Here is a 15,395-nt window from a genome sequence, read left to right as displayed (position 1 = left end):
TACATAGTAATATGTCTTCGTAATTAAAAAATTATAAAATCAAAGTTGATTATAAAAATAATAATGCTTACTATCATATAGTGTCTCAGAAAACTTTTACCATCACAAGAATTTACATTTAAGACGTAATTTTAAATTTTCACATTGTACCTGAAATGCCAGGACTTGAAGGATTTGACAAAGGTTTAGACCCTTCTGAAGTGGGTTCTACTCCTTTAGAAAGGGAGCCGTCCACTAGTATATCAGCTTCATCAATGTCATCACAGGTTCCTCCAATTTGGAGAAAATGAAGCTCACCACCTATACAGTATAATAAAATTCCATCAACACAGAAACATGACGACAGGATACACATTCAACTGCATACTATTTAGTTGAGATACTTAATAACAACATAATGAAGGAAGGCAGTTAACATGGGCTAAACCAAGTGATATATATCTCTAAGAATTTAGAAATTTAATTGCCAAAGAAGAGCAAACTGAAAAGTCATTTTAATGAAGAAAATGGCAAATATCACATACCTGGAGAAAGGTATTTACCAAGCAATGACTGTTAAGTTACGGTGTGCTGGTGGTGCAGCCGCTGTCCACAGGAGAGAGAGAGAGCTGTCTGCTCCCATGGAGATGAGTCTCAGAAACACTATGAACGGTTCTACTCTTGTCTACACAATGACTATGAGTCTCAATCAACTCAAGTACAATGAGGTTAGTTCTTGGTATTTTTAAACACCATATTAAGTGCTTAAATTAATTCATTTAATCTTCACAAAAAAACCCTGAGGGAAGAACTACTTTGAGGCCATTTTACAGGTGAAGAAGCTAATGGACTAGCTATAATGGGAACCATAGCAAACACAGTAGTATAAAACAGAACAAAGATTCTTAACTTTTTGAAACACTATATAACAAAATCAAATTTCTCATTCCATAGGTCTAAACCCATCTCTTTCAAGTCAATTAACCCACTGTGCTGCCCAGGGGCCTAGCACAGAAAAACAAACAAACTTGAAGGGAAATGCAGCAAAGCATTTAAGGAAAAAAAAAAAGAATAAAACTATTTCTTGACAAGTGGAGATTCCCCTCATGCATGAGTATAAGCTAAGACACAAAACCTCTGCCCAAAAGACAACTATAAATATAAAACTGGACAAAACCGTCATTCAACCAGGCTGGAACAAGCCATCAATGTCAGGAGCTCCCCCAGTATGTATTGCCAGAGGGCGCCTGAAAGCTGTTGGTTAAATGGCAATTTCAGCAACAAACCAACAGGAATGGTCCACTCTGCTAGCTTAAAGTCTAATACCAGGGATTGAACACAGGATTTAGAGAAGTGGGTAGGCATAGGTGGTTGGATAAGCTCTCCAAGCACGTATTCTGAGCTGGATGGAAGACTAAATAGCAAAGACTAGAGGGTACCCAGGACATCAACATATTCCTTGTGAATATGCAGAAAGGACCCAAAAGAGAATGCCAGATAATATAATCCAGCATGTACTTGTGAATATGCACTCCAAAGAGTGGAAATCTTACAAGTTAAAGGTATATGTGTACATTCTCTAATCAGTCTTTGGTTAAATATTAACTTAAGTTAGTACACAGAAAACAAATACAAAGCCAAGATTAGAAAGGAGAGAGAAGAGATATCAGCAGCTAAACAATGCTGAAGAGATAGATTCACAGATTTCGTCAAAATAAAAACTTTTCTTTGGGAGGTATACATAGCAGAATTACGAGTTTCCCTAAAATGCCCAGTGTAAAGTAAAAATATGTAAGGCATGCAAAAGAGTTACTAATACTTACAAAATAATAACAACACGAGTGTTGCAAGAGGTCAGATTTAGCAAGACTTAAAAGGTACTGTAAATGTATTTTTTAATCAAGCAAGAAGAAAGCAGGCGTAAAGAAATACAGGAAAGAATGGTGAAAAGTTCTCAACAGAGTAGACTTATAAATAAAACTAACAAGAAGAAAACTCAACAAAACGGTTGAAAGGTAACCTTACTAAAATGAAATGTTCACTAGACTCAAAGGCAAATGTGAGGTGGCAGAAGAAGGAATGAGTGAAATGAATAAAGGGTAATAAAAATTAACCAATCTAAATAACAGAGAGAAAAGATTGCAGAAAATAAACAAATCTTAGAGATATTGGGGACAGATTAAGAACATACTTTTTATAGGAGTCCCACCAAAGGGGGGGGCGTTATTGAGTATATAAAACACTGTAATAAAACAGTGTGACGGAAATTTCTAAAAAGAAAATGGAATTTTTCCAAAAACTTGTTGTACTTTCAAATTTGAAGAAACAAGTCAAAAACTTACTATTAGGTGAAAACATTATGCTGTAAATCCAATCAGTTTAATGGACAAGTAGGATAAAAACAAAGTCATACTTAAGCACATTAGTCAAACTGTTCAAGGCCAGAGCAAAGATAAAAATCTTGACAGTAGCAAGAGAAAACTGATTCATCAAAGACAAGAAAACAGTATATACAATTCAAACCTGAGATCCTGTCAAACAATATAGGGCAAAGGGGTAATAGAATAACAATTCAAACTGCAAAAATAAACTGTTAACCAAATGACCATGTAGCAAGATACAGTGTCAGTCAGTCAGTCAAAAATTATTGCTACTTCAGTCCCAAGGATTCTTTGTGGCAAAGTGGGTTAAGCATTCAGCTACTAATCACAAGGCCATCAGTTCAAATCCACTATTTTTCACAAACTTTTGAAAGACCTCCAGTATGTTTGTGGTTACAAACTGCTAACTGCAGGTCAGTGGTTCTAAATCACTGGCTGCCCCTCGGGGAAAGATGAGGCTTTCTACTTCTGTAAACAGTTACAGATGCTGTTCTACCCTGTGTGACAGGGTCGCTATGCGTCAGAATTGACTCGATGGCAGTAAAGGAGCCTCTAGATGTAGCTGTCAGTTGCAGTTTGGTTCATTCTGATTCATGGTGACCTTGTGTACACAGAGAACTACTCCAAAAGGTTTCCAGGGCTTTGGAAAAGCAGGTCGCCAGGCCTGCCTTTCAGGGCTTCTGTGGGAAGCTTTCATTACTCATCACCAGTTAGCCACTGGTGTCATCCAGTGATCTAATACGTGTATGTACATGTGTAGATTTTATTTGAAAATATTAATCACTTTGCACTTGACACAATATTGAAAACCCTAAAAATTCTACAAGTTATTAGAGCTAACAATATTTTCACAAAGTGACTTACATTTTTATACATAATGAGCTAAATGAGAAAGAAGTTAAGGAAACAATACCATTTACAATAGCATCTGAAAGAATAAACTTAACTAGGACGGTCAAGGGCTTATACAACAAAAACTATTAAATATAATTAGAGGAAAGTAAAGAATGTCTAAATAAATGGAAGATATTTTTTACTCCTGAACTATAAGGCTTAATATTATTAATATAAGATTCAAAGTATTCGAAAAATTCAATGCAATTTCTATCAAAATTCCAACAGCCTTCTTTGCAGAAATAGAAAACCCAATCCTCAAATTGCCAATGGGTGCCAAACTGCCAAAGCAATCTTGAAAAATAAAAAGAGTGGGAAGACGCACACTTCCTGATTTCAAAGCATACTACAATTATATAATAATTAAAACAGCCTGGTACTGGTATAATGATAGACACAAACATAAAATGGAACAGAACTGAGAATTCTAAGGAACAAGTCATCTACGGTCAAGTATTTCTGACATGGATGATTTCCTTCTCTATTCAACAGGAAAGGTATTATGAACAACTGTACTCACTCAAATTTGAAAACTCACAGACACATAGGCCAACAAAACAGAATCATGAATCCAGTCAGAGAAGAGCGAACAACAATTCTAGCCACATTATTTCAGAACAGAGAATAGAATGCTACTGAATTTATTTTATGAAGTAGGCATAAACCTCTTAACAAAACCAAGCAAAGACAACACTAAAAAACAGACAAATATTCATCTTAACAAAGTGAGGGCAATTTTATATAATATGAAATGGCAAATTAGAGTTGCAGTTTAATATGTTTTATACTTAAATGCTATTCACTAGAAGAAGCCTCATGTGTATCTCATTAAATAATGTAAGTCACTAAACCTTTACTGTAATTCAGGAAAACACTAGCATCTTTTAAAGAAAATTATGTCCTAAGGCCAAACCGCCAACATTCCAAAGTCAGCTACATTTCTTAAAAGTTGGATGGCTGTTGGCTTATTAATTTTATTGGAAAGATTTTTCAGATTAAAAGACGCTAAATAATTCAATAGGATAGTTCCTGCTTTTGTAACAACCTAGCAGAATAGTGAAGTTAAGCATACTGAAGATTGTAGGAGTGTGTCCAGGTCTGAAGGCTGGTTCTGTCACTTACAAACTCTGTGAGTTATAGTTACTTAGCCTTTCTTTCCTTCAGTTTTCTTCTATGAAAATAGAGGTAGTAAAAGCACTTATCTGAAAGAATTGGTGTGATGGCTAAGAGTAGAAACAAAGCTCTGCTAACTATGAACTTGCGCATCCGTTGAGAACAGAAAGCTTTCTCAAATCCCAAGTGCACTGTCAAACCTTGGTTGGTGACCTAGTTTTCAAACATCTCCTGCTCACCTCTAAATTCATATTTAACTGTCATCAGGACTACTCATTTTTACTGATGCCTAATGTCAATTATCCTGCTCAAAAGTTGCTTATCTCTTCAATGTACACTTGGAAGAGGAATTTGGGTGGGGAGTGTACACTATCACATATACTGTACAGTGCCTCAGTTGTTCCACCCAAAGGTTGGAGGAGTAACAGAATTTTTAAGTCTAATAATTATTTACTAAGTTCTTTTTTTAAAACAGAGGAGCTAGCATCTGTGTCAAGAACTTTAGATATATTCTTTCATGTAGTTATAAAAAGTTATAAAAAAGCCTAGAATAGGCTTTCTTAGTTTAAAATGAAAGGAAGTTTAAAGTAATTTCCCCCAGGTCACATGTTTGAACAAATCATGACTCACAGAAACAAGAGCAAGTTACAGGTATTGCCTTACTTTTCAAAAGTTCACTTTTACAAAACATCCCAAGCCAACTGCATTCCGACTCATAGTGACCCTGTAAGACAAAACAGACCTGCCCCTTTTGGGTTTCTGAAGCTGCAAATCTTTAGGGAAGCTAAAAGCTTCATCTTTCTCCCATAGAGCAGCTGGTAGATTCGAACTGCTGACCTTGCAATTAGCAGTCCAAGGCATAACCCACTATCTGTCCCAGGGCATCTTTCACTTTTATGTAAGACCAACTTATGTGGCTGATTTCGTAAATAAGAGATCGAAAGATTTTTTTTCTTTTATGGAAAAAGAGCCAAAGTCTTCAGCGTTTGTTAACAATATAGCTGTTAGGGAGGCAGCACCCATCCCCACCAGAAAGAGTGGCATCCAAGGGTCTTCCTTGGAAACAACATTGAGCATCTCAACTTCAAGCCACCATAGTTTTGAACCGTGCCTGTGAACACTCTATGTCACTGTTATTTCAGGTTTGATTTTGGTAGGGCTTGGGGGGATCTGGGAAGGCTCAAATTATAATATATGCTCAAAATAACAATAATATATAATTGATCAAGGATTCACAGGGGTGGGAGGGAGAGGTTAAAAAGAAGAGATGATACCAAGGGCTCAAGTAGAAAGAAAATGTTCTGGGAAAATGTTGATGGCAACTTACATACAAATGTGCTTAATACAATTGAATGAGATTGTTGTAAGATTTTTAAGAGCCCCCCCCAATAAAATGATTAATAAATATATATGTAAGCATATAAATTAATGGGAAATGCACCTTCAATTTTACACCATTTTGGCTTACAAAACACAAGGGAAACCTGTATTTTCTTGAGATGAAAAGCAAAGAAAATACTTTCTGAAAAACGTATTTACAATTAAATCTTTACCTGGGGCAGTAGGAAAAATAGTTTTAAAGGAGCAGTGAAAACATTCAAAAATTATAGAAAAATCGATTCTCTCATCTATACAGACCTAAAATTCATACTAGGGTATACCCATCAAAGAGGGTCATATCTGTCAATTTCATCATCTACTTTGAGATTTGTATAAGACTTGAATCCAGTAGCTTACCTTTGGTGCATGCACACAGTCTGTCTGTGCCTGAGCAGTATATGACAGAGACAAACACGTCCTGTTCCTCAGTGCCCTCCTTTTTGGGAGGTTCCACTTTGGCCAAAACTTCAAAGTTTGAAAGGTCTAGTATTTTTACATATCCTCCCTGAGTGGTTATTACCAGGTGTCCAAGGGTTGAAATATCAGACTTTTTCTCTCTCTCAATACCATTCTTTGAGGTTAACTGCACTTCCTCAGTGGGTTCCTCACAGTCATCCTCTCGATTATCCAAGATATCTGGCGGAAGCAGAATGAGTGAGGTAATTGTGTCCTGGGGATCTTTGATATGTTGGATTTTTATTGGCTCCTCTTCTAAAGTCACTATCCGCGTGGCATAATTCATTTTATAAAGTACTAAATATCCACCACTAACATTCTTCTGCTCGTGGTGAATTAGCAAAGAAGTCTGTGCGTCTGCTGGTGATTCATGTTGGATTACACTGATATTTGCACCATTCACTACAGCAAGATTTGATTCCAGATCACATTTCTGTCTATTACATAGAGCAGAGTTTAGTTTATTTAAATTATTCAAGGCCTCTACTTGATTTATTGCACTCATGGATTCAACGGGGCATGTCCGCAGTCCTACCAACAAATGAATTCCATCAGCACAAGGAGTTATCGAGTCTATGCAAAGATTCTCCTCTTCTGCAAACTTTGGCACCCTCAAGCACTGAACCAGAGTCCCAGGCTTGGGAAACACAGCACTCCATTTGTCTGAGTCTGGAGAGGTCAGGTTGGCTGCAGCATCTGCAAATTGCTGGATATAGGTTACAGGAGGATCCTGCAACAACAACTGCTCCTGACTATCCAGCTCCATTTCAATAATCTGTGGCACTGTGAAGCCATCGTCGTGCAAACTTTTACTCATAATATTGTTCATCTGTGAAAAGATTTTCCCTGCTTTCTCGTCAGATTCCTTGATGCTATAGAGCAGCAAAATGGGTAAAGTCCTCCTTACCAGGGGAGAATTTAGCTCTGAATTTGTACAGGATTCATTGTCAGTGGACCCTTGTTCAGATGTATTTTCACCCTGAGTTCTGCTTAAACCATCCAGTGACCTGTGAGAATTACTACTAATGGGAGAGCTGGCAGGAGATTTATATGTTAATAAACCTCCGGCTAATAAACATGGAAAAGGAATGTTGTGTTGTTCCTGGTGCTTTTCCTTTGTCTTTTCACTCTTACAGTTTGTTAAGCAGGGATTTGCCCCTAGTTCTTCAAGATCCTTAACAGTATCTTCAAGCACATTTGCAACAATCTCCCACTGAAGTTTTTCTGGCTGCTGGAGAATGCTCAGTGCTGTTATATCAAGACTCACTTCCATGGCTTCCTTCTGGGATGTATGCCCTTTGAAAAAGAGCAACATTCATTAGATACGGCATTGTAAGTACCCATCAAAACCCTTGGTCTACCCTAATGGCTAACCCGCAACACCCCCAGGACTCCTTTCTAAATCATAAAGACAATACCATATAGGTATGTGTCAAATATGCACCTTCCAGATTATCCATGAAAAACTTTCAATCTAAATTTCCTCCCTTCATCCATTTAGGAGTCATAGCACCATCTCCCCCTGCCACCCCACTATGTCTAGCAGTTAATTTGTCATCATATGTAATTTAATTCTAATATGGGCTTAAGATGAAAATAATGAGCTTCCAAATCCTGCATGTTTAAAAGGATGTATAAATCTCTTGTTTAATATTCTAAATTTTCAGTTCACTTGTACCAACATTCCTGTTGTTAACAGTCAAACAATTGCATTACATTATCCTTTTCTGACCTCTTCATGCTGACTCATTGGTTAAATTTACTACAAAAGACACCTTTCAGGCTCAAGCCTTTCAACATTGACCTCAGTCTACACAGAACCCTATAAAACAAGGAGAATCTCTTATCAGCACTGCTACCTCTTTCAATCAATCAGTTTTTCTCACTAGCCCAAACCACTATCACTCAGGAGGAACAACATTAATAGCAACAATTATGTGAAGATCACTTGTTAATTTAAGAAAATAATTAAAACGCCCTTAAATTTTAGAGGAAAACATGGACAAATACAGGAAATAATTAATAAATAAGGCTTGGTAGCTATCCAAGTAGAGGACAAAAGAGATGCATGGTACATCAAATTACATACAGTATATGGAAAGCTGTACTTATTCCATTTTGATAACTACTTTACTCATGATCTCTTCAGCATGCTCATTGACAGCTTTATCTGGAATCTACCATATTCTAGGGGTAATCTCCTTTCACATAAAGTTACTACTATCTTCTAAAACTGAAACTATTTCTAGCAAAGCAGAAGGAAATTATAGGATCAAAGCCAGCATGTTACATTAATGAAGCTTTTCATTTCTGTAAACACTTGTTTGGCTATATCATGGGACTACAGACAGCTCTTTTAACTGTCATATATTTCTGTATATTTTCACTACAAATTTACATAGGACATTGAAGGATGACAGAGAAATACTTTCATAATATGTACTATACTACAATAAACTCTCAGGATGTTCATCTGTTTAACAGCCTCAAATGACAAACCTAGTTAAATGATTTTAAAAACATATTTGCAAATTGCCAAGACAAAGCTATTAGCCTACACGCATATTAAGATTAAAATTGTGCATGTACTTTTAACACATATTTCACACAAGTCAAAATAAATGGCACTTGGAATAATATGGTTCTTTACAGAAGAAACTACAGTGACTCATTTATTACTGAGCTTTTAAAAAATTAGTATTTAATCAACATCCAGGAAAATAACTCAATAACCCAAAAAAAGTGATTGCCACCAAGTCAATTCTAACTCCTATCACTCCTACAGGACAGGGTAGAAATCCCCCTGGGGTTTCCCAGACTATAATCATTAAGGGAGCAGATAGTCTCATCATCTCCCATACACTGGCTGGTGGGTTCAAATGGCTGGCCTTGCAGTTAGCAACCCAAAGCACCAGAAATCTTAACATATGCAAGACAGCTTCAAAAGTTTGGAGAAATAGGAATTAAATGATAAAAGTCGAAATTATAAACTGTATTTTCAACAAAAATTCATATCATTGTGAATGAGGGGGAGTGTGGAGTGGGGACCCAAAGTCCATCTGTAGGCAACAGGACATCCCTTATGGAAGGGTAGGGGAACAGAGGGAGATGAGTCAGTCAGGGTGCAGTGTAGCAATGACAAGATATACAAATTTCCTCTAATTCCTAAATGCTTCCTCTTCCCCCCCACCACCACCACTATCATGATCCCAATTCTACCTTACAGATCTGGCTAGACCAGAGGATGTACACTGGTACAGATAGAAAATGAAAACACAGGGGATCCAGGACGGATGACCCCTTAAGGACCAGTGGTGACAGTGGCAATACTGGGAGGGTGGAGGGAAGGTACGGTAGAAAGGGGGAACAGATTACAGGGATCTACATATAATATCCTCCCTGGGGGACGGACAACAGAAAAGTGGGTGAAGGGAGATGTCGGACAGTGTAAGATATGACAAAATAATAATTTATACATTATCAAGGGTTCATGAGGGAGGGGGGAGGGGGAAGGGAGGGGGGAAAATGAGGAGCTAATGCCAGGAGCTTACATGGAGAAAAATGTTTTCAGAATGATGACGGTAACGAATGTACAAATGTGCTTTATACAATTGATGTATATGGATTGTGATAAGAGTTGTATGAGCCCCCAATAAAATGATTAAAAATAAATAAATCAGACCCCCCAAAAAGCCCCTGTATTTTCAACATAAGCTCCATCAAGTTCAAGAAGCATTTCTAAGTGATGGCATCAGTTATCTAGTCCTTCTCTACAGAACTGAGGTCATGACAGACTTTCATTTCCAACAGTCTCATTCCTTCTTAAACTAGATTCCATTTGTAACTGGGGACACTTCTTTGTGGCATTGTCCCATAAATGTTTCTAAAACAACAATGATTTCACCGTCCTTCCAACCAGGCTTCACCATAAATTTGACGTTTGTTCTTGCTTCAATTTTTACAGAATTTGTTTCTCTGTTGGGGCTCTCTAATGTTTTTTGTTTGTTTCTTTATTTGTTTTAATAAAATCAATCCCACAGAGGCCATTTACTGTGGTTGAGTAAGAACATAAGGGTAATGAAAATAATATGAGTGCATGTTTTAGAACTAGATTCACAACAAAGAACACTTCAAAAGGGGGGAGTGGAGGAGCTCTTGCCCTCAGCTTTTCCCTTCAACAATCATTTCTAGTTGGACACAATTTGTTGCATAGTGCTATCTCCTTTCAGCATGATCCGTCCCAGTTGTTTTCATGACTTTTAGAATGAATCTCTTCTGCATCATCTAATACAAGGTCCATGTACTCATCAAAGCCTATGACACAGCCCTCTATCCCCATATCCACTTGCTCATAGAGCCACACCTGAATCCAAGATCTGTTTTGCAAGTATCTGAAAATGAGGTTGATGGGTTGCACCATCACTTTCTGTACTGTATGGCCTTGGCCTCAGTACACCATTGTGGAAGCTCATAGAGCTAAACTAATGTTTTATCCTAATGCCTCACATACACATTTTGTAACAACTAGTCAGTTTTGTTTGGATGCAAAAAACTATTGCATAACATTAGACCTGAGAGAGAGCACTTAACTACATTACTCTAAGAATCGAGATACATAACCAGGTACAGTGCAATGAATTGCTTTAATATGGCCCTCTACCCATGTTTTTTTTAATTTTCATGGAACCAAGCAAATAAGGTGGCTATAGCCACCTAGGAATTAGACAGTTTTGCTAATGAAAATGAGATACATGGGCCCTAACAGGGATGAAACCATGCAAATAAGCTTCACAGAACCTTTATGGGGCAGGTCTTGGTCAGTTTTACCATCTACAAGCTTTTAAAGGAGTCAAGCTCAGAGGTTAGAGGGCCAACCTCACTACCACCAAGAACTGCTAAGAAATCCTAACCTTTGGACTCTGGGTCTCTGAGCTGAAAGCCACTTAAACCAAGGAAACAAAGAAAGCTATAACACTGAAGCAAGCATCGGGCAGTAGAGGCATGGGACCAACAACCAGCTACAGTGGGCTTGCCAACCATGGAGTTAGAGAGCTAAGTGCTTACTGTCAGAGCGGTTCTCTCTTTTTTTTCAATCATTTTATTGGGGGCTCGTACAACTCTTATCACAATACATACATACATCCATTGTGTCAAGCACATTTGTACATTTGTTGCCATCATCGTTTTCAAAGCATTTTCTTTTTTTTTTATAATAGTTTTATTAGGGGCTCATATGACTCTTTTTTTTTTTTTATCTTCCACAATATGATCAACTTTACTTTTCCAATCATTTCTTCAATTAGTTCTCAATTTCCTCTGGTTCATCCCAAGAGACATATTGCAAATTCAACCTCATATTTCCCAGTCTCTAAACTCATTGTATTTTTTTTTAAACATTTTATTAGGGGCTCATACAACTGTTATCCCAATCCATACACACATCAATTGTGTAAAGCGCATCACAATCCATACATACATCAATTGTGTAAAGCACATTTGTACATTCATTGCCCTCATCATTCTCAAAACATTCCCTCTCCACTTCAGCCCCCCGCCTCAGCTCATTTTTCCCCTCCCTCCTCGCTCGCCCCCTCCCTCCTCATGAGCCCTTGATAATTTATAAATTATTATTTTGTCATATCTTGCCCTGTCTGACGTCTCCCTTCACCCACTTTTCTGTTGTCCGTCCCCTAGGGAGGAGGTCACATATAGATCCTTGGTTCCCTCTACCCTCCCAGAATCGCCACTCACACCACTGGTCCTGAAGGGATCATCCGTCCTGGATTCCCTGTGTTTTCAGTTCCTATCTGTACCAGTGTACATCCTCTGGTCTAGCCAGACTTGCAAGGTAGAATTCGGATCATGGTAGTGGGGGGAGTGGGGAGAGGAAGCATTTAGCAACTAGAGGAAAGTTGTATTTTTCATCATTGCTACATCACTCGTCTCCTCCCTGAGACCCCTCTGCAAGGGGATCTCCAGTGGCCTACAAATGGGCTTTGGGTCTCCACTCCGCACTCCCCCCTCATTCACTCAGAGTGGTTCTCTAGCCACTTGTCAGCGAAGCTATAAAGCTCTGTAACAGCGCCTGAGCCAAGAGTCTAGGCCAATGAACATGGGTCTATGAATATGGCTAGAAGCATTTGTATTAATTAAAGAGCTGTATTCTCAGTTCTTCCTGTTATTTCCAAGTTGATCCCAATTCTGAATTATAGCTTATTACTTCCTTAATAAATCCCATAATCATGATGATGGTCTGTAAGTTCTGTGTAGTTACAGCAATAGATTCTGAATCCAACAGAGAAGTAAAGAGTACTAGGAAGGTACAGATAAAAGCCAGACTTGTAACAAAAAGACTGGATTAAGGAAGGAGGTCTGACATCCACTTCACAAGATTCAGCCTTGGGCGAATGCTGATCAAGATCTCCTGGCAGGCCACTTTTACACACATCGTGACCCTTCTGAAGAGATTTGGTAAATTCATGTTTGTTCTTTAACACGTGACATTTGACTTAAAAAGGTGGGGAGAGCCACAATGGGTTACTTAAAAAAAAAATACTGTCACATTTTATATTACAAAGAAACCAAAAAATTAAAAAATGACAAAGGTCGAATTTTAATTCTGCCATAGTAAAACTATTTGAGATACATTATTAGCTTTGCCTATAAACTAACTGAAACATCTCACAATCTCTTTTGTCTTAATACTTCATAAATAAGAAAGTAATTACTTGATATTTGAAAAAGTAATTACTTGATATTTAACATCTACGATTTTCTACTTTAAGATATATTCACTACTCACTTGTTTTATTTTGAAAATAAAGAGCCTTAAAATAAATTGCTTTCATTTAGCAAAATACATTATGCAAATAAACTAGGCACATTTTCAAGACTTTAATGTCAATTTCCTGATAACTGTGACAAAAATTTAGTATAGCTCAATTTTTTACAAATCAAGTGAGTTGCATATAAGGAAAATTACATACATACAACTAATCCAAGATTTCTGATTCATAATATTTAACTTTTCAGTAGCTGTTAGTGAAACTTTAGAATTTACATTCCCTAAGAAATTTAGAATTCATTTCAAATGAATTAATAGCTTAATACTGATTAAGGAGCCAAAACCAGTTGCCATCACATTGACTTCAAACTGTGCTCCATTAGGTTTTCAATGGTGAAGTGTTTCAGAAGTAAATCACCAGGCCTTTGTTCCAAAGAGCCTGAGTAGACTCAAACTTCCAATTTTATGCTTAGCAGTCAAGTGCAATAGCAGTTTACAGCAAACAGGGACTCTAGTGATTAAACAAATCATCCCCCAAAAGCTGATGTTTTATCTAAAATTGTGCAAATCCAATGATTTAAAGTATATTATCTAACATTTGTTTACATACCCGTCACAGAATCGGATCTGGAATGCTCTTCACTGTCTGAATCCTCCAGTAAGTCATCACTTAAATCAAAAGACACAGTACCAAATAATGTGAATTAAAGAACAAACGCCAGAGAGTAAAGAAAATAAGAAAATGTTACAATAAGCACTGCTATCCCAAATATCATGCAAAGTACTAAAACTAGTTGTATAATAAAAGATATATAATTACCAATTCAGGGTCATAATGATTAACGATGTTGATAATTACTTACTTTGAATCATTAACAAATTTCTCCTTCAAATTAAGGTATGGAAACCTTTGTTTAAAAAAAAATCATTTTACTGGGGGCTCTTACAGCTCTTCTAACAATCCATACATTAATTGTAACCAGTCACATTTGTGCATATGTTGGCATTATCATTTTCAAAGCATTTTCTACTTGAGTCCTTGGTATCAGCTCCTCTTTTTCCCCTCTCCCCCCAAACCTCCCACCATCGTGCACTCATTATTTTTACATCTTATACCATCTGCTGTCTCCCCTTACCGACATTTCTATTGTTCGTCCCCCCTGGGGAGTTATATGCCTATCATTGAGATCGGTCCCCCTTTCTTCCCCCCCCCTCCCCCAACCAAACTCCTGGTTATCACTACTCCCATTACTGTTCCTGAGGGATTTATCTGTCCTGGATTCCACGTGTCAAGAGCTCCTAGTTATCCCAATGTACATGCTCTGCTCTAGCCTGATTTGTACAGTAGAACTGGGGTCGAGATTGGGGTGGCATGGGCAGGGAGGGGGAGGGCATAAAGAACTAGTGCAGTGGTTTTCAATCTTCCCAATGCAGCGACCCTTTAATACAGTTCCTCATGTTGTGCTGACCCCCCAACCATAAAATTATTTTCATTGATACTTCATAACTGTAATTTTGCTACTGCTACGTATTGGGCGACCCCTGTGAAAGGGTCATTCAACCCTCAAAGGGGCCATGACCCACAGGTTGAGAACTGCTTGAACTAGATGACCATTGTGTGGGAAACCTCTTGAAATTTATAATCACATTTGTGTGGAGCTAAAGACTGTGACATACAACCAGGGATAGTTTGGGAAGGAAGGGAGCGAGGGAGGAAATGAAAGAGAAAGAAAGAATGCAAGTGCTAATAAAAGCAAGCATAAATTTTCAAGTCTAAAATTTAATGATTATGCTACTGAACTTGAATCATATGTATGCATACAGGTATGTGTATTCATAGGTATGTCAGTTTTGCTACAGGGCTATTAAAAACCTCAACCTACAGGAAATTGTTACACTTGGGAAGTTGTCAGTCAACACAACAGTCCCTCCTATGTTTTTCATTCAAGTAGCCAAGAAATGGCTCTCCTCCCTCTCTGCATCCACCTTCATCCTCAATCTCTTCACTGTTAACAGACAAGAAAAAAGATCGGTACAGGTCATAGTAGCAATGTTTGAGTTGATCTCAACTCCAGAGAAAGCTGAGGCTTTCTAGCTTTCTACTCCCATAAAGAGTCACAGTCTTGGGAATTCATAGAAGCAGTTCTATCGTGACGTATTGGGTCACTATGAGTCAGAATTGGCTCCACAACAGTGAACTTGGTTTTGAGTTTTGTATTCCACTAGCCAGTACATCTATGGGAGTTTTTTAAATTGTAAAAACCTCAGTTACAAAAAGATAAAATGTGATTTTCAGAAAGATATTTCTCCCCTATTTGAAAGAAGCATTGTTAATAATACTGCTGCTTTACTATACTGTTTAATTCTTCAGACACTACATGCCAAAGCAACGTTTAAAATGTTTTGGG

At 37.6% G+C, this 15,395-nt stretch overlaps 1 protein-coding gene and 1 pseudogene across 1 annotated transcript in view; both read right to left on the bottom strand.

The window, feature by feature from the left end:
• BIRC6 (baculoviral IAP repeat containing 6) overlaps positions 1 to 15,395 on the bottom strand; it is a 203,808-nt gene that overhangs the window by 169,245 nt on the left and 19,168 nt on the right. The window contains exons 9-11 of the mRNA XM_045287023.1: positions 13,598 to 13,656; positions 6,105 to 7,499; positions 151 to 300 (exon numbers count right to left, since the gene is read on the bottom strand). Coding sequence (XP_045142958.1) covers positions 151 to 300; positions 6,105 to 7,499; positions 13,598 to 13,656 — 1,604 coding nt within the window. The remainder of the gene's footprint in view (positions 1 to 150; positions 301 to 6,104; positions 7,500 to 13,597; positions 13,657 to 15,395) is intronic.
• On the bottom strand, positions 10,391 to 10,662 carry LOC101643006 (annotated as a pseudogene).

The sequence above is a fragment of the Echinops telfairi genome, unplaced genomic scaffold (genome assembly GCF_000313985.2).
Source record: "Echinops telfairi isolate 266 unplaced genomic scaffold, ASM31398v2 ScPeMD7_10;HRSCAF=50, whole genome shotgun sequence".
Taxonomy (NCBI): Eukaryota; Metazoa; Chordata; class Mammalia; order Afrosoricida; family Tenrecidae; genus Echinops; species Echinops telfairi.
This window is presented reverse-complemented; position numbering and strand designations above follow the sequence as displayed.